Source organism: Apaloderma vittatum, unplaced genomic scaffold (genome assembly GCF_000703405.1).
Source record: "Apaloderma vittatum isolate BGI_N311 unplaced genomic scaffold, ASM70340v1 scaffold23020, whole genome shotgun sequence".
Lineage (NCBI taxonomy): Eukaryota > Metazoa > Chordata > Aves > Trogoniformes > Trogonidae > Apaloderma > Apaloderma vittatum.
The window spans coordinates 12,387-38,886 of NW_009694303.1; the positions used below are offsets into that span (position 1 = coordinate 12,387).

Below are 26,500 nucleotides of genomic sequence, written 5' to 3' on the forward strand. Positions count from 1 at the left end.
TTAGCAACCCTAGAAGGAAAATGTTTGCAAAGGTGCTTTTGCCACTCTCAGATGGGCCCCTTCTTTCACTGAGAGTCCTCTTCCTCAGAGGGGCCCATGGTCATAGAAGCTAAAGCCTTGCATTTGATAGCTAGGTGTTGACTTGTAGGATGCATCCACTTCTACCTAAGTCTTTCCCACTCACTGGCAGGATTTAGGGGGACACCTGGACCCCCATGCCCTCAGATTTGCAGTTATTCTTCAGATACTCAAGGTCACCCCTTTAAAAAAGAGAGGCTTTTGGTGCTCACATCAGTGAGCAGCAGGAGTGAGCCAGAGGGCCTCACAAACCTCGGCAGTCTGTCCTTATCCTACATCCAGGCCCCCAAACACGTCAAAAAGCTCTTGAGACATCACGTCAGGCCAGTAGATGGAGCTTCCGATTCTTGCAGGAAGGAGTCTTCTGTGACCATCACTCACCTTTACTTCTTGGTATGAACGTTTGATCCAGGCTCAGCTGGCTCCCCTGACAAGTCTTGTTCCTCCTCACCAGTTCCCAGGCTACTAAATCTATTCTGCAACCACAGATCTGCATGTAGAGCAGGAGCCCCCCTTCTGCTGCTACCTTGCCTCCTCTTGGCAGTCTCCATCTGTTGCTCTTTTGAGCATAACTGCTAGTTATTCCTTTTTCCTGGCACTGCAGCATTCATGATCTTCACTTTCAGAGGCTCTGTGAAGATTCTGTTGGTCTCTTGTTTGCCCCTCTGATGCTGCACGGTCTACTCCCCTCCTTTCCCACGTCACCGCAGCTCCTTCACCTGGTAACTCCACACATCCACCAGAGTACCCCTGTTAGAAATGAGGCCACTGCAGAGGCACCAGGTGCTCTCTGCAGCCCAGTGTGCATGGCCACATACTTCCTTTGGGGCTTTTTCTGGGTTTAAATCTCGAATATGCTAAAAACAGTTGCATCAGCTCATGCTGAGGGCCAGGCCCTGTGACCCGTCACCACCATCATTGCAGCCTCAGTCCGGCCCACTCTGTCCTGAGCAAAATTCCTGGACCCCTTCACACCCTTGTTTTGCAACTGCTGTAGCTCTGTTAGTTGTCTGTATACTCTGCTGCTTATAAATACTATAAATACAGGAAAAAAATAAAAAATTTCATGCTTTTCATGCTGAAGTTTTGTTAAATGTAAAGAATCTCACAGTTAAACGTTGATCTAAAAGAAATCGGGTCCTGAATTTGGCTGATGTCAAAACTTTCTTGTCTCATGATATGACAAGGGGAAACTGAAAACATGACTTTGACCAGGTTGTATCATGAAGTTCTTGTTGTGTGCAGGTCTTCAATGATTGTTGGGTCTTTAAAGGACACCTGTAATTGCCACCACTTGAATGAGAGAGGAACAATGTCTTTTTTTTGGTCTAGTTTCTTGGAGTGAGGACTTTCTCGGTGGCTGATGTTTCTGAAAATTCAGATGTGCTATGTGGACTAGGCTGCCCTTGTCTATATGCTCAAATGCTGCAGAAAACACTTGTTGGTGATATGCTACTTTCCCTTCGAAAAGCTGCGTGACTTTTCCTAACTACACTCCAGCTAGCCACATTTCTACTGATTTTGTTCTTTAGGAGAGTTTTTGAGTATTCATTCTGGTGTGTGGGTTCTGAACAAACTTTATAACATTTAAAAATTAGTATCGCACGTGCCAGATTCATCAGAATGCAAGGGGACTGCATCTGCCCAACTACATGTATCCTACCTGTAGGATGTCCAGAAGCACCTTCTTTAGGACTGGAGACGGGTTACCAGAGGAAATGCATCAAGCCCATTGTTATGGTCCATGTGGACTAGGATAATGAAAGCTGCAAAACCTTTTTTAGTGCCTTTATACAGATCTAGATAACTGCTGATGATGCATAAGATACCACCCATCCACTTTCAAAGAAGATATTGCAGATCTAAACAGTGTTCAGAAGACAGCGTTGACAAGTTCACGTGAAGAGGGATTGAAGAAGTTTGTGATTATAACCTGAGAAACAAGATTAATAAAAGGAATTTTATCAGTCTGTAAAATACTATAAAGCCTTGAGAACGAGTGAGAGAGCCTCTGTTCTCCTTGGTTACCTAGGAACAAGACATTCAGTGAAATAGGTGATGAATTTAAACCAGTGAAGGGCTGCATTTATCCATGAGGCATCACTTGCTGCCACAGGCAGTCGGCATGCATTGGGAAGAGCAGGCACATGCAGGCCAGAGGCTGGTCTAAATAGCTGCAACGGGGCAGAGTGTGCTGCGGTGAAGGTAAGCGCCAGCTATGGAAAATACAGGGGGGCTACAAACTAGCAGGGCAAATTCTGTGTAGGTAAAACGTGATGCTCATGGTGCGTATTTGGGCAGGGGGAGAAAACACTTCTAATTCCACGTGGATGACAGTGGCCTCTGAGCTCACAGGTATCCCTGATAAGTGAGACCTTGACGTTATGGAATAACTCTGAAAACGTGGGTTTGATGCTCAGCAGCTTTCGAGAAGGTGCTCAAACATTAGAATTCATTGGTGAGGTAATATGGGAGAAATGAGAGATTACTGTTGTAACCCTTCATGAGACTGAGGTGTCTTTTCAGAGTTCTCATAGCAAAACCTTAGGGAAAACTTTAGGCTGATCTAAGGTGGACTGCGTACCTGTTGGCCTTGTTCTTGCAAAGAGCCTTTCTCTTTGTGTCTCATAGTGTAACGCAAGCAGCCCAGCCCTTGTGGGTATAGGCCATTCCTGCCATCTACTGTTAAAAGAGCTTGCTTTAGTTTAACCCCTCTCATCTGGGATTTTTGCAGTGGCTTCACTTTGTGGTTGTGTGCAGGCAAACTAGCCCAGCAGCAGGAAAATGGGTAAATATAAAATTTGTTTAGAAACATTTTTAAAAATGGACACAAAAGAAAGAACTAGTGTTCTCTTCCATTATCAATGGTCGTCCTGCAGGTCATTTGAACCCCATTTTGGCTTTGTTGGAGAATAAAACTGGGAAATATAAGCAGCTTGGGGGACAGTGTTGTCTTGGACCAATCTGAACTTTTTTTCCGGACTACTGATACATAGGAAGCAGCTTTTTCTCCCCTTGATACCTAAAGCAATCTCATTGCCTCATCCAAGGCCACCGCCCTTGTTTTTCAAGCACTCCCCCACACCCCACAAGACCTTTTTCTCCATGGGATCTTCCCAAGATTTGTGTTATTGTAGAACTTCAGTGGCAGGGAATCGTAGGATTTTTTATGGTTATGCTGATGCGTTACATGGTTTGTTATCAGCACAATAGCATGCCAGTGGGATTGAAATGGGCTTGAAGTTCAAACTATGTGCTTCTCAGTCATGGAAGGCTTGGAGATCTGTTTGAGGAGAGATGGCTTATGGAGGTTACCTGTTGGTTCAGCTTTAGTTAATAAGTGCTTTCAGAAGCAGAGGGTACTCTTCGGAGAAACAAGTCCCATTTTCTCGTGATTTTTTTTTTTTAACTCTCCTGTGAAAAAGTTAATTTTGGGGTGAATCACAAGGCCTTACAGGATGCAGAGAGCTTTTTTAGGGATTTTACTGTTATTTCCTCTAGATGGAACATTCTGCCATGATTCAGATACAGACATAAGCAGTTTTATTCACTGTGAAGTCCTGATGGTATGACCCACCTTTGGCCTGTAGCAGTATAAGCAGTCAGAGTTGATACATATCTTAGGACAACAGAGCTAAGCAACCAGGGAATGAATTGAAAGGTTTTTTAAATTTGTGGAAGTATCATCAATAGAAAGCGCACAAGCAATTTTTTGTCTTGGATTAATTTTAGTAGCAGAGAGGTGGACTAGCAGAACATGTTAGATATGGAGAACTAAGGCTGAGAAGAAAATTTGAACTGGGAGGGGAAAATAGACATAAACGTTGTTGCACAGATAATATGATGAACAACATATGCTTGTATTGTGGAGGTATTCTGAGTCATGACAGTCTTCTGTGCTAATGTTGGACAATAACTCCTTGAACAACACTCGTCTTTGTTCAGGTCTGCTAGTTTTGTCACTAACATGCAGTACAGAAAGCATTATACTTTTCCTCTCTCTGTGACACCCTGCCATCAGAAACATATTCCCTGTGACCCTACAAATATTAACTGAAAGTGCTCGAAGGTTTAGCAGCTTGGTCTTCATTGTTTATTTGAAAAATAGAGGAGAGGCTGTGTTTCTTCTGGGGTTTCTCTCCCGTTGCAGGATCTGACACTGGGCTGTTATGCTCAGCAAGCATTTTTTTAGCTTAGTCAGCTGCAGCCCATCGATTACGTCTCGATCTCCTCAGACTGCACTGCAGTAGTTTGCAGTGCCTTGCTGAAAATCCTGTACGTGTGCGAGGGCGGCTCTGCGAGTCAGTGGGCAGAAGGAAGGTGCTGTAGGCAGGACAGTACATAGCCTGCGTAGAGGAGCATGATGAAGGCTGCAGAAGTGTGTCAGCTAATTGAGGAAAAGGTATTTATTTTCCAAATGTCTGTGCATAGTGTTAAAAATAAACTTCGCTGCAGTGAACAAGGTATTAGAAGAGGAGCATATGGTATGTTCTTCTACTAAATGGTTTTTCCCCTGCTGGAAAATGGGCTGTAAAATAACACAAAGGATATTAAATCCTATATCCTGAGACCCCAAATATTCAACTATAGAAAACCGGTAGATTTATGCTTACTTTGTATTTGAAATACATGTAAAGTGTAAACATGTAAAGCTGTAATGTTATGTAGAAGAGGAACATTTTGCAGTACAACAAACAGGCTTGTGGAGCCGTAGTACTTGAAGCACGATATTAGCTTAGGAAGGGATATAATTTTTGTCTCAAACTTTGTGTTGTAGAAAGGTAATCAGGGAAAAGGCTGGAAGCACAGTATAGTCATATTAGTTCACACAGACATGGGGAAAAGGAAAAAAAAATTGACTTATGTCTTTAAGAATATTGCACATTTAATATATTATTGAAATCCCGTTTCTGTGGGAAGGGGTTATTTATAAAACAGATTATTGTGAAAATTATGTAAAGGTTCTGGTTGTTACTTTCACTGTTGGAGGAGCAAATCTGGACTTGGAAAGGGAGTTCACGTTCTTGTTTAAAACATTACAACTACAGAGAGCTAGTGTGGCTGAAACAAAGATTATGAGAAGCAGACTACCTGATGGATCTGAAAATCTGTTAGCAAGCAGGGACTCTTGTATCTTGTTATAACTGTGTGTTTCTCTGCTTTCGTCCCCTGGAAGCCCTGGTTCAGTGAGGGTGATTCAGATATCAGGTTGTCAGTGGTTTTATTTTACATAGCAGCTCTTTGGTTAGAGTTCTTGTGCTATAGGGGTGAGGGGAAAAGAAGGGCAACTGGGGCTCAAACCCCATATATGCCTGCAGGGAGCTGAGATCGCATTTTCCATTTCCACGTGCCGTTACTGCCAAGCTGCAGGGGGGATACGGTGCATCTGAACGTATCGTTCCTTCTGGTTGATGCTGTTCCACTTGAAGCTCTGGTTGTTTCTTCACACTGGGCTACAGAGAGAGGAACAGAAAACTATTAACGTGTCTGGTGGTGAGGGAACAGGGGCTTCCCTCCCAGGGCAAGTGAATGTTGAGTTGGATTGCAGGTCAAGTCTCCCCTCCATCAGGTAAGTGTATTTGCTACCAGCTTACAGAGTGCCCGCCATGCACTTAGGTGTAAGTACCCAATTGCTCTGTGTGAAAGGGTTCCTTTCCAACATGAATGTTCAGAGTTGCTCCTCAAAGCACGCTGTGGCTTAGGGGTGAGGGTGTATTCTGGAAGGAGGGGAGTGTGGTTTTCATGTCTGTCCAAGGGGTGGAGAGATTTGAACTCAGCTCTGCTGCATTTCAGTGATTGCCACCACTGTCTTTTATCTTCTTCCTGTTGGTAGAAAGATCTGTCTCCTCCATCTGACTCCAGGAAAAGATTATGAGCTGTAAATCCCAAATGAAATATGACTAATACTCTGTCTGCAACACTGTCCAAAATATTCCAATTTCAATGGTTCCCATGTTACAGCACATGAAAAGCTTATCTTTTTTACTGAGCGCTCCCTGTGCTTTCCACTGGGATATCCTGTGCTGCATGTTCCCTTATGGGACCATGCATATAAGAAACAACTGCAGCTCTGAGGCCAAAATTCTCTTGTTAAAAATTGAGTGATAACTGAATAATAAGATTACAGCTGGAATAAACTTTTGATAAAAAAATGCTCGTCCTCAGCCCTGTTTCTAATGTGAGAAAGGCATCCTCATCTCCAGTACAAGTTCTGGTACAGGAATTGCACAATAAGACAGTTGTTGCGTGCTATTCGGAAAAGCAAAGTTATTACTTTGGCCTTTTCCGATGTTAAAGTCCATTGGAAATCTTGAATTCTTCTAAAGTGAAAGAAGGAAGCATAGCATTTTAACTCATCTCTTTCAGCTGTTTTGGTTTGGAAGGAATAGTAGGAGACCGTTAAGTAACTTTCTCAGAGCTACATTCAAAATCTATAGAAGCCTTAGAACTTGCACATTTTTAGGGAAGAGGAATACTCAGAGACAACATCAAGTTGGTTGGTTTTGATTAGTTGATTTCTGTTGGAATAAGTATCTCTCGGCCAAGGTCTTTCTTCAGTTCACTGAATTGAGCATTAAGGTTATATAATATAATACTAACTTTGGCTGTTGATCAGGGTGGCCATCATGTTTCCGTACTGTACAGTTCACATCTTAAGATACCAGCAACTGCTCACGTGGCCTAAAAGCAGCACTGACTTGCATTCTGCTCTCTTTCAAACCCTCACACTGGAGTCCCCACTATTTCTCAGCAGAGCACTGCTGCAGTCATCAGGGAAGGGGAAGATGCCTCAAGCTGGCAGCTGTAAAACTGGCAAGCCAGTGATTGTATGGAGATTGCTGGTGAGAAAGGAAGGTGGTGGTTGCAGAAAAAAACCCAAGTGTCTTGGGTGGGAGCCCATGACAATTCGAATGGGGAAGAGGACATCTCTGATCATTTTTAGGAACTTCAGCACTAATGTTAGAACTTGCTTTGGGTGAAAAGGGCAAGATACGAGGAACAGGCTGCCCAGGGAGGTTGTGGAGTCTCCTTCTCTGGAGACATTCCAGCCCCGCCTGGACGCGTTCCTGTGTGACCTACTGTAGGTGATCCTGCTCTGGCAGGGGGGCTGGACTAGATGAGCTTTCGAGGTCCCTTCCAAACCCTGACATTCTGTGATTCTGTGAAGAGCAAATCCCCTTGCAGGTTATGAGATCAGTTTGCTTAGAGCAAGAAGGCAGGTGTAGGTATCAGATAAATGTAGTAAGGGAAAACCATCCTGTGGTTAGGCTGTATAGATCTCTGCTCTTAACTTTGTGTTTTTCTACTATTAGGTGTGATACATGAGTGGGGGGAAGTTTAGTCTCTAGAGGGACCTCCCTCACCACTTTACAGAGCACTTTCGAACCACACAGCTTCACTCAGTGCTTTGTGTCTAAATGAAACCAAATATAGCACGGGTGGACAGCTCTGGGAAGGATTCTGGGAGATGGCAACAGCTAAACAAGAGACCCAGGTTTCTGGAGGGATACAATATTGAATTGTTTTTTAATTCATTTCTGTTTAATTTTTTTTCTTATTTTGTTGGTTTTTATCATGTTTTTCTTTGGGTTTTTCTCTGTTTTACAGTTCTTTTGGGCTCTTCTTTTGAGGCTGTGTTTGATGCGTTGGCTTCCCATCCGCTGCTCGTAACCATCTCTGCTATGAGTTGTGAGTGAGCCATCACCATGCTTCTGGGTTTTCATTTTGTTTTGTGCTTTTGTTAATATGGAAGTCCAAATTACACCTGGTTTTCTTTTTTTCCCTCATGATATGTTTGTTTTTCACCAGGATCCTGACAGCTACCTAAATGTGATGCAGAGGCCTAGAGCACTTGGGATTCTACCTGTGGGGCTGGCAGATATTTGGGTGGTGCCAGAGACTGATTTTGTCACTTCTGTGGTTTCAGAGGCAAGGGGAGGGGAGTCCTCTCATCTTACCTTTTTGACTCCAGCTTCATCTATTCATTTCTGACTCCCCATTGGGATAAAATATGCTGCTGTTGTTAATGATTCTGCAAAGAGCTACTGTTTAAATTAGCAAGCCCAAGCACGTGTAAGAGGCGCAGAACGTGTCTCCGCAGAAGAGGTCGAGATGCATATCTCTGCGTCTCCCCCATGAGCCTAACTGATGGAAGCAGGAGATTCCTAGAAGTCACAGAGATATTTCCTTTTAGTTTGGTTCAAGCTTCCTTTCACTTTTCGTTCTTATCGCAACTTTTCCAACAAGTCATTTCAATCGAAGATATATCTCCAAGTGCTTCCCATGATCTATGGCATTTCCTTTCTCCCCTTGCCACCTTCTTTTCAATCTGCGCTAACTTTCTTTTCATTTTCTTGCTGCTGGAAATCCTTTTCCTGTGTCCAGGAGAGGTGGGTTTAATGATCCTAGATGACAGCAGGCCTCCCTAGGGCAAAGGTGAATCTCATGAGGTGTTTGTACAGGCTTCCAGAGAGTTGAGGAGGAACCAGCGGTCATGTTCCATGAGAGTACCACAGGCACAAGGAATGGCAGGAGGAAAGCACTGACATCCAAATACAAATGTTTTAGGAAGGTAGCTGGAAACCAGGACATTCAAAATGTCAATCTAGGGACCAGTGAAGCAAGAGGAAAAATTTTAATCTGAACATATGAATGTGGTGTAAGGAGCTGGGATTCAGATTAATTAGGAAATATGAGCACTCCTGAAATAGAGGGAGCATGTCCAGGAATGACAGACTTCATGTGAATCATAAGGAAGACACCGTTGGCACTTAAAATACAAATGATCGTGGATGTTTGAACTGGAGAATGATGAGAAGCTGATGCGTGCAAAAGAGCATAGTTCGGAACAATGCATCCACTTCATGCAGAATTTTGGTATCTAGTTCTGTCTTTCTGTGTGAGGTAGTGTACATTGCTAATGTATTTAGAGGAACACAGAGCGTAATTTTGCTCTGTGGCAGTGATCTAACACATTCTCCAAAGCTGAAGTTCATTTTAAGCCAAATTTCTTACACAATGCAATATACTTCATATCTCTGTCATCTCCCTGACAGCTTTGTGTAATAAATTACTTTAGCTTTGTGCTAGACACAGTCTGAATGCAGCAAGAAATGTGCTTTACCCTGAGTAACATTTTTGATGCTAATACTGATACGAAAAAAAAATAAATCATGTATGGTTCAAAATTGTATTTCAGCTTGCTAGGTTATTACATTCTTATCATATTTGTGATTCAAATCAGTTGGGTTATATATGATTCCATAGTCTGAAGTTCCTGACTGTTGCAATTTCAGTTCTGTGTCAAATGTGCACCAGTCTAGACAGCAAGGATGCTTTATCCAGGCTCTTTTCCACTGCTGGGTAACGCAGTGGTGGGATGAAATTTATTAACTGAAAGACATGAAGCATGTAGAGAAATCATCTGGAAAATTAATGTTGATGAATTCAGAAGAAAAGTCAATAACAGTTGGGTATACAGCATGTGCTACAATAAACGCTCAGGCAAGGAGCTGTTTGGATGAAAAATAAGGTATCTCCACAGCCATGGAAATATTTGATTGCAGTGATTAGTGGCACAGTCAAAAGGCATGACTAATTGCCTCGTGACTGGCAGGGCAGTCAAATAGGGTTAAAAGAGGTGAAAGCTCTAAGAGAAAAAGATACTGTTAATGCAGTTAGCATCTGCCCATTTTGTTCAAAGCTCTAAATGTCCCGTCAAAACAACTGCAAAGTCTTGCTCAGCTGCAGTCCTCTCTCTTCGCTGGGGTACCGCGTGAGAGAGGACTGGAGAGGGAGCCCTTTGGGTTCAGCTGCAGGAGTGCCTTGGTGAAGTGTCCCACGTTGGCTGTGGGACAGGTACACAGGTAAAAGATGGCTGAGCTTTTGGCTTGCCTCTGAAAGAGGAGAGGAATACATTTACAAACTGCCTAGAGTTGGTTTCAGAACAGATCTAATTAAAGACTGCAGAGATAGCCTGTCTGCCAGAAATAGTAAGTATTGATCTAAAAAGATTTCCAGAGACATTGCCAACCGTACTGAAGCCGACACATGTGGTACTTGGTTCAGTAGATACACAGCTGATAACTGGAGACATCAAAGTAGGGAAGCAACATGAAAGATGTCCCATGGACTTACAAACATTGAACAGTGTTTGTTCTGAAAACATTACGGGTTGCACACTAGCATTGTTCACAATATGCTCTTATTTTATGTCTCATGAAAAGTATCCAAACACCCTGTCTTCTACTCATAATGGACAAGACGAATGCCCTCTTGCTTTTGAATATGTAGAGGACATTTATGGCGATGGCCAATTCCAACAGATGTATTCCAGTGGCCAGCATTCTGATTTTCAGGAACTCACATCAGTGAATTCACTGGAATTCTAAAAAATATTTTGCAGTCATTTGTCAGTGGAAATCCTACATGTATGCTCCAGGGGGAATGAGGTACATCATCATGAATATAATATGGCGACTATTACCTGCTACTAAATTAGGAACTTAGAGCTCGGGCTGGTATACTGCAAGATTAACTGCTGCATTAAGTGCATGGGATATGCATATGGGTTCTCCTTGTGGAATATTTGGTTGACATAAAGGAGATGTAAGATAGACTTGTAGCTTTTTTTTGCTTGGAGTCACTATAACTTAAGAGCTGTGTTATACACCATTGGGGTGTGTGTTAGTGGTGCACTGTTGGTGAATTGTTTAAAAGATGCCAGACGTTTTTATTCTTGCTGAGAGTCTTGAAACTCAGAGCTGTAGCCACAAAGAAGCGACTGAATTGTACGTATTTAAACTGACAGAAGGGCATCCTAGAATAAAAGTCCACAAGTTTTAGGCTTAGTTCTGAAAGCATAGGCACAGCTGAAAGAGCAAATACGAATCAACTGACCTAAGTGAGACAAGTTCCCAATTATTAATTATTATTAATTAGTGTGCTCAAATTTCTGCAAGAGTAGGATCTTAATTGTAAGTGTGTTTAGTTCTTGGCCCTGAACCTGGTTTTGTCACATGATTTTTGAAAGCACTTCTGTAAACTCTGGTGCTTTTAGCTAAGCTGAAGGGGTTTGTTGGATGTCATTATTTAAGTGCAGCTTTTTCAGAGCAATAACATCTTCAGTAAGTAGCTCAGTTGGTTGAGCGTGGTGCTGATAACACCAAGGTCGTGAGTTCGATCCCCGTTCAGTCCCCACGTGTTGCCTGATCTAGTTGAGAGGCATCCCTGCCCATGACAGGGAGGTTGGATTAAATGATCTCTAAGGTCCCTTCCAGCCTAGGCCATTCTATGATTCTAAGTGAACTTGTGGGGTCTAATGTTCTTGTGGAAGCAGCAGTGGAAAGAGTTGAAAGTGTTGCTCAGCCCCCAGAACAGAGAAAGCCCTAGCTCAGAGGAAGAGTCACAGGAGCGACTGCCTTCGTCCCAAGGCTGCTATATCAAGACTTTACTTCCTGAGGACACAAGAGAATCGGACAAAGGGAGAAAAAAGATAGATGGTTTAGGATACACTGGGAAGAATCTGGAGAAAAAAGGAGAACAAAAAAAAGCAAGAACTCTGAAAGTCAGAGGTTTTCGATTTGTTTAAGTCTTCCAGGGGATGTTGACAAGCAATGTCAGCAAATGCGTGTGGTCATCTGCCCTGTGCCTGAGGAGGGGATCCCCATTTCGTCCTGACCAGGTTGCCCTCAGGCTTTGCTTAGCTTGTGTTATTCATGACTCAGTTTTGCGCTTGCACTTCTTTACTAGCTTTTCCCTTGACCTGAAGTTTAAAAAGAAAACATGATCTTGGATAATGTTCTTAGCTCTATGCCTAGACTATGGCTATTCTAACCTATCGCTGTTATCACCTTGCCCTGTCTGTTAAATAAGCTTTTTGAGAAATGCAGAATTGAAGAATGTTGTTTGTGTAGCTGGCTGCTAGAGCAGATGAAGGCAGTAAGAACTTTGTATCCCTTGGTGCATAGGAAATAACAGTATAGAACAGCAGTTTTCGGGAGTTAACTGCCCAGGGGATTTAGTAATCTGCTCTGTCTCTGAGATTTTCCGTTGTCTCCCTCCAGCCTCGCAATGTTGCTGGTTTTCGAGGAACAGTCCGCTACGCTTCAGTGAATGCACATAAAAACCGAGTGAGTATTTTTGGGTTATAAGGAATTAACAACAAGGTTATTTCTCCTCAGAAATCTGTTTTCAGGAGCAGAGTAAGAGGTGTGAATTCTGGTTTGTTGCCTACGCAAGTTGTTATATCAGATGTTGTTATATCAGATGATTTCCTTAAGTGGTCAAGACTGTTGACTGTAAAATCAAAATTATGATTCAGTTATTGGATCCTCACTGGTTGGCAGCCTTAATAATTGTAATTAATGCATTATTAGACACTTCTTAAGGGGAAACAACCAATCATACTGAAGTGAAAATGAGATTAAGAGCCAAGCTGCTTGCTGCTGCTTTCTAGCAGAACTTGGCTGTGAATTACGAAGTGCCCGGTTTTTAATATTAACATCATGCTGTCAGATGAAGAGCCGCCTAGTGGAAGATGGGTTTCTTTTTCCCTGAAAAGAGCCGTTATTTACATGGTGTCTGGCATATTTAATTCTAAAGGCTTCCAGAAATCTCATCCAACATTCTTTCAAAACACTCATTTGTCCTGTTGCAGTAATGTTCCTGCATAGACAGCAAACCCTAAGTCCTCTAGTTCTGCTGCTAAATGCTTGCCAGATGGAAACTACCTCCCATATCACCTCCAGGTTTCTGGTCTTATTTGTGATGAGTCTATAGGGTGACCTGTGACATATGAGGAAGTTTTGAGTTAAGGAAAGAAAGGTGGAAAGCATGATGTTGGGAGGGCAGTTGGAATGTCGTCATGAATTTGTTCTGTTTCCTGGGAGATACTGAGAAACCTGAGGTATAATTTTTGGAAGAGCTGAATAGTGGCAGCTGTAGCTGGCATCAGCTGAAGATATCTTTAGACACAAAATATTGACGTATAATGCAAGCTATTCTGAGAAATCATATTCTAGACATTGGATGTTGAGCACCAAAATTTACCTCATGTGCTTGACAGTTTCAGCCTTAATCCCCATATTTTAATTTCCCATTTGCTAAGCCAGGAGGAGAATAGCGTGTCGAAATGTTGCAAGTCAGTAAATTGTTGTGGTGCTTGATGATGATGAGTGTTTTGCAAAAGCCCTTGAGTAAATGCTGTCTTGTGAAAAGAGTTTGAATGATATTTAGCTAAAAAAAAAATGGAAAAAACTACTTTATACACACATTTTTTTTCTTAAACTAGGTTCTTTCACATCCCATTAATAAATATTCCACTCCTGTATACTCAGTGAGAGAGAGTCCTATGGAAAACTTGTGCTTTGTTGTATAGGTAAAAAACTCTTTCCTAATATATTCACAAAAAGGAAAACAAACGAGGTTATTCAGGTGACTGTATTGGTATTACCAACTTAATAAATGCTTGATTTTACATTTCAGTCTTTGATCTGGCTTCTTTAATCATTGAATGAGAAGTATGACTTATCTTCCTTTAAGGTGAAGTAGCTCATCTGGAGAGCACATCTGGACTACTGAGCAGCATGGAACTTTGCTCCTCAGTCTTTGTCTCTCTTTTCTCCAGGAGATGGGTAGACATGATGATCTGTGGTCCCTCTTTTACATGTTGGTGGAGTTTGCAGTTGGTCAGCTTCCATGGCGAAAGATCAAAGATAAGGTAGGCAACGTAGTGTCTGTGCTCAAGGTGGGGTGCTACATTTTTATTATTACAACTCTTGTTGTTCCTCCTGCAGCTCAGTGCAGCATTTTTTTTTATGAAGTAAAGCCAGAGCCTGCTTTTCGTTCATATCTTGCTGCAAGAAGCTAGCCTGCTTCTGTGTGTTCTGACACAGAACATGGAACTTGTCTTATCTGGAGTAGCTAGGCATTTTCTTATACATGCTGTTAATCATATTTGATCAAGCAGCTTTGATTTTGTTTTTGAAAGAAAATAGCAAAGTGAAAAGGCTGAGCTACCCTTCTGACAAATAAACAGAGCCTTTAGAAAGGTGGGAGGATAATGCTGTGCCATGCCAGACAAGCCAAATGGGAATTGCAACTGGAAAGTTGAACAGAAGAAAGCTAACTCTTCCTGTTGTCTCGGAAGTACTTCGTACTAGAGAATAAAATCTCTGGAAAGAAATAGGTCACCTGTGCAGAAGGCTTTGCTGAAGGGACAGCTTCTGAAGAGTGTTTCTGACTCAGAATTCCCCTTTGATCTTTGCCTGCAGTGATCAACCTTGCTTTGCTAGGGACACCAAACAGGAGTGCGTAGAGACAGTGCTAAGAGGAGGCCGTGTTCCAGGAGTGATAAGACTAGATGGTGTTCCAGGAATGATAAGAGTGTATTAATATGAAGCAATAGAAGAGATATTTGCCTCTGAGACATTTTCTTTTTCTTTTCAGGAGCAGGTTGGCATGATAAAAGAAAAGTATGAACACCGAATGCTGCTAAAACACATGCCTTCAGAATTCCACCTTTTTCTGGATCATATTGCAAGTCTAGACTACTTCACCAAGCCAGACTATCAGGTAGGAGCCTTTCTTTGTTACCAGTCCGATGCACTCTGCATTGGCATTTTGATTTTCTAAGATTTCCATGCACGTGTTCATATCTGGCTGAGGAATACCTTTCCTAGGACCAGGAGAGAAAGGTTGGACTGTATAGTTGGTACTTCAACATCTCAAAAGTTTTTTCTTCTCCTTCCACCACCCTGCCCAAAATAATCCTCTACTCCAGACCAGAAAGCTCTTCCCAAGCAACAGAGCACTTTTGGCTTTCATTGAACCACAGAAATGTCAAGATACTCCAAATGTGACAGAATTTTAGCACACCTTGCCAAAGTCCGCAAAGCAAACAGCTATGTGATCAGCTCAACTGTGCACACCAACCCCTTCGTTTTCTTGCAGACTTATATGGCCCTTAGCTATTATTATCTCTTTCTTTAATATTCACCTTAATATATTTTTTTTCTTCCATTCACTGTTTGATATCAGTGTATATGTAATCAGTTATAGTAGCTCAGCACAATATAGCTGAGGCAACTTGATCCCTTTTTTAGCACACTATTTTTCTCTGTACATTAAAGCTAGAGTGAGGAAAACAACATTTTATTGGAAGATGGGTGCAGTCTTATATGAGTGCCTGCCCCTGTTGATAGTGCATCAAATGAGTGGGAAAATTGTAGGAGGGTGTGCTAGCAAACTCTCTCCAACAGAGCTTTTGTATTTTAGCCACATACATGTTGCAGCGTAGCAACCACAACTTTTCTAGAAGGGAAAAAAAAAGGCAAATACTTTCTGGATAGTATATTTGCCACTAAGATGGAGGGCTGTAGGGGGATGTAGATGGACTGAAGACATGCTGAGGGAGCTGGATTTCTTTAGCCTGGGGAAAAGTCAAAGAGGATGTCTGATTGCTGTCTTCCACTGCCTCAGGGACAGTTGTGGGAAGAACAGAGGTATGCTTTTCTCAGAAGCAGCAAGAGAAATTGTGACTAAATGCGGGGGGAGAAAATTAGAATGAAGGTTCTTAAGTATGAAGCAGGTACCTAGAGAAGCTGTGGAATTTCCATCCTTGGGGATTTCCAGAAGTCGACTGGATGCGGAACTTGATCTGACTTTGCAGTTAGCCCTGGTTTGAGCAGATGATTGGATTGGAGACATGCAAAGCTCCTTTTGAACCTACATCCTCCTATATTCTGTTCCAATTTAAAATAATTGTGTCCTAGCAGTACTGAAAAGCTGTCCTTGAAGTGGAAACATATGGAGATGTTTCCAGACAATTTTAGTGCGCTACAAATCACAAACTGTTCTTTCATAGTAGGGGATTTGTGTGAAGCTGTGAAATGCCTCTTTGCCTTCAGTTTCTTGCAGGTGCATTTCTGGGGAGAAGCCTCCAAAAGGGAACTCCCAACAAAAGTCTGGCATGTGCAGCTTGCCACCCAACACTGATTCTTCTAGCTTGACTTGGACGCCTGTTCCATCCAGCAAGTTTTCCAAATATCTCAGACTCAGAGATGTCTTTATATTGATTTATCTGGATTTATTACTGTGAAAGATTAAAAAGTGTATCACGTGTTATCTGAACTTGTCACCAGTACCAGACCCTCAGGGAAATTAAGGAAATTGAGAAGTATGTCTACTTATATATTAAATCATCTTTTATTTTAAAATTGGAATGACAAGGTTAGAAATAAGGAAACATAGCAAAAAATATGTGAATATAATTTGAAGTTGCAGTTGACCATTTGCCTTCTTAGCTCTTTAATGTATTTCAGTTTAGGATGTATGCTAATCACCAGGTGAGGCTTAAGACTGAATGCTGTCCTGTAGCTGGACAGGTTTGGTGTTTCGTGTAGCTGCCCAGCTCTAGTCAACCTCCAGGTTTACCTCTTAGAGAGAGATTATAATGAAAGAGCAGCTGAAGTAGGCTGGAGAAAATGTTTGTCTGGCCCAGTAGCATGTCTCCAACAGTATTGGCTGTAGGAAGAATATACAAGAATGAGCATCCAGTGACATTTCCCCAGAAAACTCTAAAAGCTTGAGGATCAAGGATCTTTGAGGCTCAAGTATCTCCTAAAGCAAAAATGCCTCTGTGTGTAGGGGGCCGGTTAGCTCAGTCAGTTGAGCGTGGCACTAACAATGTCAAGGTCGCGGGTTCGATTCCTGTTCGATTCTCGTTCGATTCCTGTTCGGTCCCCATATGTTGCCTGATCTAGTCGAGAGGTGGTGTCCCTGGCAACAGGGAGGCTGGATTAAAATGATCCCTAAGGTCCCTTCCAGCCTAGGCCATTCTATGATTCTATGATTTCATTGCCCTCAGTTTGTCTTCCATGAACTTGTCCAGTCTCCTCTTGAATTCATGCAATCCTTTAGCATCTACCATGTGGCGGGGAGACACCACAGCTTAAGTGCTTGCTGTGAGAAGAACTAGTTTCTTCTGCTTGTTCTAAACTTAACCACCTGTCAACTTTATTTAATGCCCTTTACATCTCGGACATAACCCTGAATACTACTCTCTATCCCTTCTCCTGCTTCCAAGCCACACAGAATCTTACAGACCTCCATGGTGTTGCTCGTCAGTTACTCTTTTGCTAAGACTGAAAGATTCTAGTCTATTTACTTGGTTTTTTCCCAGAAGGAAACCTTTCCACGCCTTTGATTTGTGTCCTTCTCTGAACCTCGTCCAGCTATAGCTTTGTGAGGTGGGGACTTGCTAGCATTGCATGTTCAGGATGTATGTAGCCCATGAAGTGATAAACTGCAGGTACAACATTCTATTCCATTCCTAAGGCTTTCTTATATTCTGTCCGGTTTATTTAAAGGCAATGCAGTTTTGACTGCTTTCATCTTTGGGTACCAAGTAAAGCTTTGCTCTCTTTTGCAGTAGCAGAAATTTTGGAAAAATCCTTCCTCTCCCACCTCCATCATTTTAAAGTGGGGAATGTTGCATAAGCATTGCATGTGAGCGTCCGATGATAAGATTATTCTGACTGCTCTCTCCTCCCTCTCTGTCTAAATACTAATGTCTTATTTCTCTTAATTTCTCCTGGTGTATGAATTCTGGCTTTGCAGGATGCTGGATATCAAAGCCTTTGGCTTTAGAAAGAGGCCAGAGCCATATATGAGTGTAAGAAGATCCATACTGGGTGAACCCCTTCTTTCTTGCTCCTTTATGAATGGGGACTGACAATAGCAGACTGGCTGCTGCTGCTGTCGTCCTTGCTCCGAGTCATCTGTGCCCTGAAGCTCACAATCTTTTCCTTCCGCTCTGCCACCATCAGCATCTGGGATTGTCCATCTAAGCAGATGTGCCAGTGTGAAGAATGGGAAAGGGAGAGGGGTGAAATACACCTGCAGCCGTCACCACCATTGTGCAGCACACCTTAACTCTTGCATGAAGGAAAAAGCAACTGCATGTCCTGTCTTCGGGCTTGTTGTACCACTCTTGGAGCAAAAAAGTTTTAGGGGTGAAAGGCAATGCAGATACTTCATCTCAGTGACACCATGATTTCCACCCTGCCTCTGCCATCGTTCCTTCTCCCTATTGTTGTTTAAAAAAACCACCCAAAACAAAACAAAAAAAACAACCAAACAAAAAAAAATCCTTGTCCTCTCCTACTACTCAGAGCTGTATTTCTCCAGCCTGGCTTATGGCTTCGCCTGTGTGAATTCTCTCCACTCTGTCTCCTAGTTTTGCAATTCTCCTACTCACACCTTTGCCCTACGATGTGATTGTTGTTTCTTTTTCTTTTTTGCACTTGTTAGACACTGAGATTATCTCTCATTTGCCTCAATTAAGTAATCACACTGCAGTCTTCTGCCCTACCAGCTCTGACTGGGAAGATCATAGTCCCCTCTGAAGCATGAAAATAACATTGCTAACACTTGGGACTACAGCTGATGTGCTGCAGCCTCCAAATAGTTACTTGCCTTGGGGTGAAAAGGGGATTACTCTGTCAATGTGTCTGCACCAGGTTCTCTCTTAGTTAGTGATCTTAGCTAGGCCCAGAGCTGATGAGATGGTGAGCCTGTGCTTCCCACTCCCCGTGGCGATGAAAGTTGCCAGCATCATGCTTGTTCACACCATGTGGTTCTGGATCATAGAACAGGATGTCTCCAGGGATGGGGCCTAGGTCCACAGAAAGTGTCTAGTTCTTAACTATTGACACCTGTGCCCCGTGACCAAGCCATCAGGAAGTGTTTGTCAGTAGTCATCTGCCCGCCTTTGCCATTTCAGATCCTCCTAAGCACACTTCATAGTGCTTGGTGATTTTGTCACGGTTCTGGGCCCTTGAGATCATGTCAAAAGAGAGAGATACCAGGCTGCAGCTGAAGACTTGAAGTGTAACTGGAGACCACTACTCTATGAGGGATAGATGGCACAAGCTTTGCCTAGGTGTAGATTAAAATGATGGTAGGATAAAATAGAGTTGAGCTGTCATGTGATGGATCTTACTTACACGTTGTGTTTTTGCACTTCTTGGGCTCATGGCCTCTGACATCAGGCCTGTCCCTTTAACAGATCATTTTCAATATTGCTTCATGGTTAGGATCCAACTTCTAGCACCTGCACACAGCAGGAGGATGTCGGCATTAGGGAAATGTTTTGGGGGTTTCTGACTCATTCAACAGCAATAAAAACATGCCTTTTCGTGGGGCATAGTGACGGGTGCCCAGTGCCAGTTTGAGCTCTCTTGTGCTGGCCAAATTATTGGAAGTCTCCCATCATAAGCTTAGTGTTTTCTTCCCAGGCATCCCCCTAGGGCTTACAAACACATATCGGAAGCATTCCCTTGTCAAAAGGGGACCCCTGTCACTTCGGAGGTGTGCCTGAGTTCCCCTGCAGCTTCAAATCTTTGGAGTTCCAGCCCTCTGCATCTGTCGAACCTCCTGCCAAGGCTCTTGCTCTTCTCTTTATCTGTGTAACCGAGGGATCTCTTGTCATCTTCCTCCTAGCTCTACCAAGTTAGCTCTTCTTGGGTTCAGGAGAAGGAAACTCAGTATGGGAGGCTTGCAGTGACAGTGGAAACTCTTCTGGTCCCTGTGTCTGCAGGCAGAGGATCCCTAGGCAGGATGTGGTAACTCTTTGCATGACTTATGGGAGCAGTGGTTGTTGTTGGGGAACAATTTCCCACTCCACTTTCCTCCTTGTAAAGCTCTGACCTTTCTTGAGAAGTATAAAGAGTTCAGAGAAAGCTGAGAAAGCTCAATAAGACCATGGAATAGCTTGGGAGTAATGGCAGCTGAGGACACCAGTATCCTTCAGCCTGTGAAAAATGACTCTATAGGGAATACAACAGAGCTCTGTAAAATCCCAAAAGGCCTGCAAAGTCAAATGCAAGCATTACTTTCTGCTATAACTTCTTCCGTAAGAAAAGTGATTTTGACTGAGCAGGTCCTTTACAGCATAAAGGAATGTTAAGAATGAGACAGCTGAAGTTCTACTTTTAGCATGTGGTTTCTTGCTCCAGACTGCTTCAGTATCAAAGGAATGGAAGGTGGCAGAAGCAGTACCAATTTTTAAAGGGCTTCAGAAGATACCAGTCCCAGACACTGTCCTGTGCATCACAAAGAACCAGAAACTGTAATAAAGGCTGGGATTAGTGGACAGATGGGTGAGGGTGATCTAATGAGCAGAAGTCAGTATGGCTTTTATAAGGGCATCTGTCTACAAATGTGTGGAGTTCTTGGAAGAAGTCTTTGTGGATGTGGGGATATTAATTTCTAAAAGACGTTTGACGGTAATCCTTGCCAAAGTAGCAGTCAGAAAGCAAACATAATCCTAAGAATAATAATTAGAGTAGTATTAGAGGGTAAACAGAAAATATCCTTATTCTACCCTGTAAATCTGTGTGAAGCATCCTCTTACATACTGTCTGTAGTTGCATTCAGATATCTTGAAATCAGAGAAGTTATAGGAAAGGGCAACAAGGAGACTGGTGATAGATTCACTTCCAGATTTGAAAAACTAATTAGACTAGGACAGTACACTCTGAAAAGAAAAGAGGACTGACACGTGCATGAAATCTTTAAATCAAAGTCAAAATGGCAAGAAGTGAATGGAGAATGATTGTTTTCTGCTGCTTCTGATATGAAAATGAGGAACTGCCAGGTGAAATTAGCAGATAGCAGGTCTGAATGAGCAAAGAAAATAGTTCATGTCGTTACTGCATGCTTTGCCATAAGATAGGTGTTGTCCAAAAGCTTATGTATTCAAGAGGCAAGTTCATGAGAAAACATGCATGTAAGGTTATTAAATACCAGAAATGCTTTTACTAAAGTGCAAGAAATTCCCTGCCAACACCAGCAGCACAACTCCCATTTCCATCAGAGGTGAAAAAGGCTACCAAGCAGAAACACAATCCTACCATTAAACTGTCACAACAGTAAAATCCCCGTCAAACCGAAGAAGCTGCTAGTGCTGTCATAGCACGTCCAGGCTCTGGAGAGGTGTTAACCTGTTCCTTGGTCTGACTCACAGTCAACTCTCAGAATTCATCAATCGTAATGCCAGGAATGGAACACCTAATTCCAGGATTCTGGGTCACAAAAAGGAGGAAAAAGGTGACTAAACTGAAAGCTGCAAATAGGCGTTTTACTCTAATTTTGTGCAAGGTGGGAGGAAATGTCACACTCTCCTGGCCTTCTGATCATGAAACAGAACTAGAACGTAAATGCAAACAAATAGTGTGTTTGTTCATGGTAATTTTTATTCATAACTTGGTGCTAATTCTATGCCATAAGCTAAATGTGTTTGTCACCGTACTCTCTCTCTGTGTAGACTTCAATCTGAATCCTCTCGGTTCTGCGTTATTTTGCTGAGTAATTTTATTCGAAATGCAGGACCTCCCATACGGCTGTGTTGACCTAGAGCATCCAGTTTCCCTTTGACAGCAGAACATCAGGTTTTCCTGGGTAGCACATGGAGCAGTGTTGCCAGTACTTTCGTTCTCTTCTGAAGAATATCTGTTCTTAGAAAGCAGGAAACATAAACCACATCAGCACGAGCATTTGTGCGTGCCATCTTATAAACAAAATCATAGCATCCCTTTTACAGTTTCATTTTCTTCCACAGCCAAATGTGGCAGGCCATATTATGCATAAGCATATTATAGGGCTCCTGTATTTGAGCCAGACACTGCAATGTCTGCATCCTAGGACTGAGTTTTCCTGTTGTGTTTACATCTTCTGGCAGCCCTTGAACTCTGTATATCAAGTGTACTGTTCTGCATGCATCTAATGTACAAGAAAGCTGAACTGAAGTTAAGGTTTTAGAGTTAGAGTAATGAGCGAACTGCAAGATTTCATCAAATCAGTGTCAAAACATTGCATGCACTTCTTTTGTAGATTTAAAGACATTTCGGTAACCAAGCCAAAACCAGCCTGAGAAGCAACTGATACAATTTTATGACATTCACTGTCGTTTCTTGGTACCTTTCATAGGCAAGATAGAGATTATATGCTGCACTTGGTCCTTGTGCTCATATTTCAGATCTTTTATGAAAGCGCCCCCTCAGCTACTTAACATAAATAGTTTTTGTGAATTTATTCCAGCTAATCATGTCAGTTTTCGAGAACAGCATGAAGGAAAGAGGCATCACTGAAAATGAAGCTTTTGACTGGGAGAAGGCTGGTACAGATATCTTGTTGTCCACTAGCACCTCCACTCCACCACAGCAAAACACCAGGCAAACAGCAGCCATGTTTGGGTGAGTATTGCAGTCACGCCAGACTGTGGACATTCTCAATAACAAGCTCAGTAACACGTTCATTTCTGAAAGGTTTCAAAGCCATTATGATCCTGGGAAGTTGATGCTGCATAACAGTCACCATTTTGTTTGGCTTTCTGTATATTAATATATATCTGAGGTGGTCAAGTCCAGTTTCAGACCTTTGCTGTCCTGGAAACACATTTTCTACTGGGAGTGGGGATTGGCATCACACTGAGGGATGTCTGGAGATCTTTGGCCAGGACTGATGGAGCCCATATGCTTGATGAAGGGCGTGGAACATCTCCCTTGTGAGGAAAGGCTGTAGGAGCTGGGTCTCTTCAGTTTGGAGAAGAGGAGGCTGAGGGGTGACCTCATAAATGTTTATAAATACGTCAAGGGGGAGCGTCAGGAGGATGGAGCCAGGCTCTTCTCAGATATGTCCAAAGACAGGAAAAGGGGCAATGGGTACAAGCTGGAACACAGGAGGTTCCACAAAAATATTAGGAGAAACTTTTTCCCTGTGAGGGTGACAGAGCCCTGGCACAGGCTGCCCACGGAGGTTGTGGAGTCTCCTTCTCTGGAGACATTCAAACCCCGCCTGGACACGTTCCTGTGCGCCATCTGCTGTAGGTGATCCTGCTCTGGCAGGGGTCTGGACTAGATGATCTTTTGAGGTCCCTTCCAACCCCTGACATTCTGTGATTCTGTGATATTCTACGTATTGTATGGAACATGTGACTGGAGCTTCTTGGAGAATGCCTGCCCTGAGGCAGTTGTTGCCTTGCTGTGGGCACATTTGTGATTAATAATGAGCAGAACACAGCAGGGTGCGTGCACTGGTCACTGGCTTGAACCTTTACAGAATGTTACACGTGCTGATGCGCATGAGCTCAGTGCTCAGAGATGGAAATGAGTCAAAACAAAAGTTGATAAGGCTCAGTTCACTGGTCTGTCTTGGTGCTTTTGAGAGGGGGCTGACCTTAAGGAATAACAGTAATCATCAGTATTACAGAAGATAAAAGCTTAATATTATGGAAAATAAAATCTATAAGGCCTATTAAGCCTCATTTACTCATTCAAAGAGGGGAAGTTTCTTCTAAGCTAAATATTGTGGAATGGGGACTTCTGAAGAAGTTTGCAGCCTGTGTATCAAGGGTCCCAAGATGCTTTCACTGATCCATCCCACTGTCTATATGTTAGGTGGAATCCTCCTGTTCTGTTTCAGGTTGTCCTGTCTGGGATAATGCTGGACTGCCTGTTTTTTCAACGTAGTAATACCCTAAAAGCTTCTAAGGGATTTCTGTGGGGTAGTGCGATAGGTCTCCTTTTTAAAGCACTAATAATTTTCATTTTCTTCTTGTCTCTTCCATAGGGTGGTTAATGTCACTCCGGTACCTGGGGACTTGCTTCGTGAGAACACTGAGGATGTCCTACAGGGTGAACACCTGAGTGATCAAGAGAATGCTCCTCCCATCCTGTCAGGCCGGCCAGCAGAAGGTCTTGGTCAGACTCCAAACACGGCTTTCAATGAGGGTGAAGTTTGGGAAGAGACAGATGTGAATCGCAACAAACTCAGGATCAGCATCAGCAAAGTAAAGAACATTTATTTGTCTCCTGTGGCTGTTGGATTTAGGGCAATGGATTCATAGACTGCTAGAAGCCACCCATATCCACTGATGTAACACTCTACATAGTGCAGCTCAAAATTTCACTGTGGGGTTTCCTTGTGGAAGCGGGAAATGACAAACTACTTTTGCAGAGTAAAAGCCATTTGCATTAATTTGGATCTTTATGCAAATAACATTTGGGGGGCCAATAAAGTTAGACTAGATCTTTCGTACAATTGTTACATCGTTATCCAGGGTCTTGATACTCCAAGCAATGGAATTCTAGTCCTTGCATAGCTGATACAGTACCAGAAGTGTCCCAGGTTTGGAAATTGTAAACCAAAATTTTACCGTGTGCTAACCTCTCACGTAAATAAATTCCATCAATCATGTCTTCCTAAGCCATATTTTTGTACATCTTGAATCATCACTTATTTTTCTCTTCCAACTTTTTAACTTTCCTTTCCAAGGGTAACACGGTCTAGAAAAATGTCCTTTCTGCATGCTAGTTGCACGTCATGTCTGAGGTACCCAGCATTGTCATTCACAAACCCTGTCATAACAGCAGCTAGAGGCAGGAGAGGTTTCTACAAGATACACCTCTGTGAAGAGTGAGAGAAACAATCACTTAATAGTCTCATATTTATGCATTCCAAGATCGGATTGGACTTTTTAGCTTGCATAAAGTGTGTCCTTCAGTTGATTTCCCTCATAATCCCTAAGATGTTTCTCAGTCCTTTTTTGTAGATATTACCTAATTTCTTGGAAGCATCCTCTTTAAATAATGATTCCATAGTAAATCTTTAAGTATGAGAATCTACCAGTTAGTTTGTTTATTAAATCAACTTACATATTGTAACTAAGTTACTATTTGTTGTGTTGATCTCAATTCTTATTCATAAATCAGAATGTCACATGGCATGACATCAGATACATCTGTGAGCAGAAACCTTTATCAGACTTAAAATATTATCAGGGCGTACTGGATTCACTTCAGAAAACTGTTTTTAATGTACAATTATGGATTAGCATGTAAAATCTACCACACTTCTAGGTCTGACCAGAACCCACTTCGGTCTCTACTGGCACAAAGTTAGTCCTTCTTTCAGCCCTATAGATAGCTCTACTATTCTTAGTCTCATTAGAAAACTTTATTCGTGGACAAGAAATAATATCATCTAACTTACTTAAAATTTTCCAGTGCAAGTAATTTGGATCAATGTGTTGTCTGTATGGAACATTACCAGCAGCATTTCCCGCTATTGAGAATTATAAACCAAGTTCAAATCACTTCTTCATCTTTCACTGGCAAGCTGTATGCATTCCCAGATCTCATTTGAAGACGCATGAAATAAGAAAAACCTCTAGAGTGGAACAGTTCTGTTTCCACAACATACAAAAAAAAAAGAGTATTACAGAAAACTCCTGGTAACTCCTATGTGTTTTTCTGTTCCTTTGAACCACCAGGTGCCTTGATGCTCTTCAGTCAGACTGACATTGCACAAGGGAGCCCTAAATGTCCTTTCTGCGTGCTAGTTGTATGTCATGTCTTAGATACCCAGCGCTGTCATTCACAAGCCCTGTCATAACAGCAGCTAGAGCCAGGAGAGGTTTCCGCAAGATCCACAGCATGACCAGGTGACTCTCCTGCTGAGGGATATGCTATTTCTTGTCGGTGCACTGGTAAAGGAGCTTAGGGAGTCAGCGTGGCAACAAGCATTTCAGTTCTAACAAGCTCTGTAGCTACCCAGCGGTCTATGAAATAGAGCCCAGGGCATCACGCTCTCCAAAGCTAAAGAAGTCTGTCCTTTCGCTCTGTGAGGGTTGTTATCTTTAGTCTGACTCTTGCCCGTCCGTTCACTCTGCTAGGCTTATTATCTTTAGTCTGACTGTTCTCTGGGAGGGAATCAGTTTTAATTTAGGTCACAGTCACCACATGGAGAAAAAAAAAGAGACTGCAGATATGATACGTAGGGGCACAGCTTCACCTCTGCTTGTAATCTCAAGCATCCCTTGTGTCTTTCAGAACTGCAAGGGCAGCCGCTGTGTAAAACCCCCTTCTGCTATTCACAGCGTCACCTTCCTTCATCTTCCAGTCTTGCAGCATTAGAAGTAACTCTGGCTCTCCCTGTCTTGCTCTTTGTGTTCAGGTGATGAGTAGATCTTGCCATGTTTTTTCTCGCCAGTACCTCTCTAAGGACAACCTTATTTCTCCATTTACACGGTTCAGATGTCTTTCTGTCCCGCTTCTCCAGTTTCTGTGCCTAGGATAGTTTCCTTGTTGTCACTGACCTTTCCGAATCCTCCTTCTGGTTGTCATTCCTCCACTAGATCAAGGTTCTCATTCTGTTTTTTCAGATGCCTCTTCCTTCTCTCCAACACCCTCCCCCGATTCTCTGCTCCTGGATCTTACCAGGTTGCTGGTTACCCTGCAGTTACATCAGCACTTTGCTTCTTTCACAGACACATTTGACCTTTCTATGTCATTAACCTTCTCCTGGCTGGAATGGATTACAGATGATATCATTATCATCTATTCTGCTTTTACTGTGATGC

The 26,500-nt window shown here is 42.6% G+C and overlaps 1 protein-coding gene across 1 annotated transcript in view; it reads left to right on the plus strand.

Annotated features, from left to right (window-relative positions):
* TTBK1 (tau tubulin kinase 1) overlaps positions 1–26,500 on the plus strand; it is a gene marked incomplete at its 5' end in the record, with an annotated part of 42,830 nt that overhangs the window by 12,282 nt on the left and 4,048 nt on the right. The window contains 5 exons of the mRNA XM_009867288.1: positions 12,144–12,209; positions 13,706–13,798; positions 14,527–14,652; positions 22,180–22,334; positions 23,710–23,929. Of these exons, the coding sequence (XP_009865590.1) occupies positions 12,144–12,209; positions 13,706–13,798; positions 14,527–14,652; positions 22,180–22,334; positions 23,710–23,929 (660 nt within the window). The remainder of the gene's footprint in view (positions 1–12,143; positions 12,210–13,705; positions 13,799–14,526; positions 14,653–22,179; positions 22,335–23,709; positions 23,930–26,500) is intronic.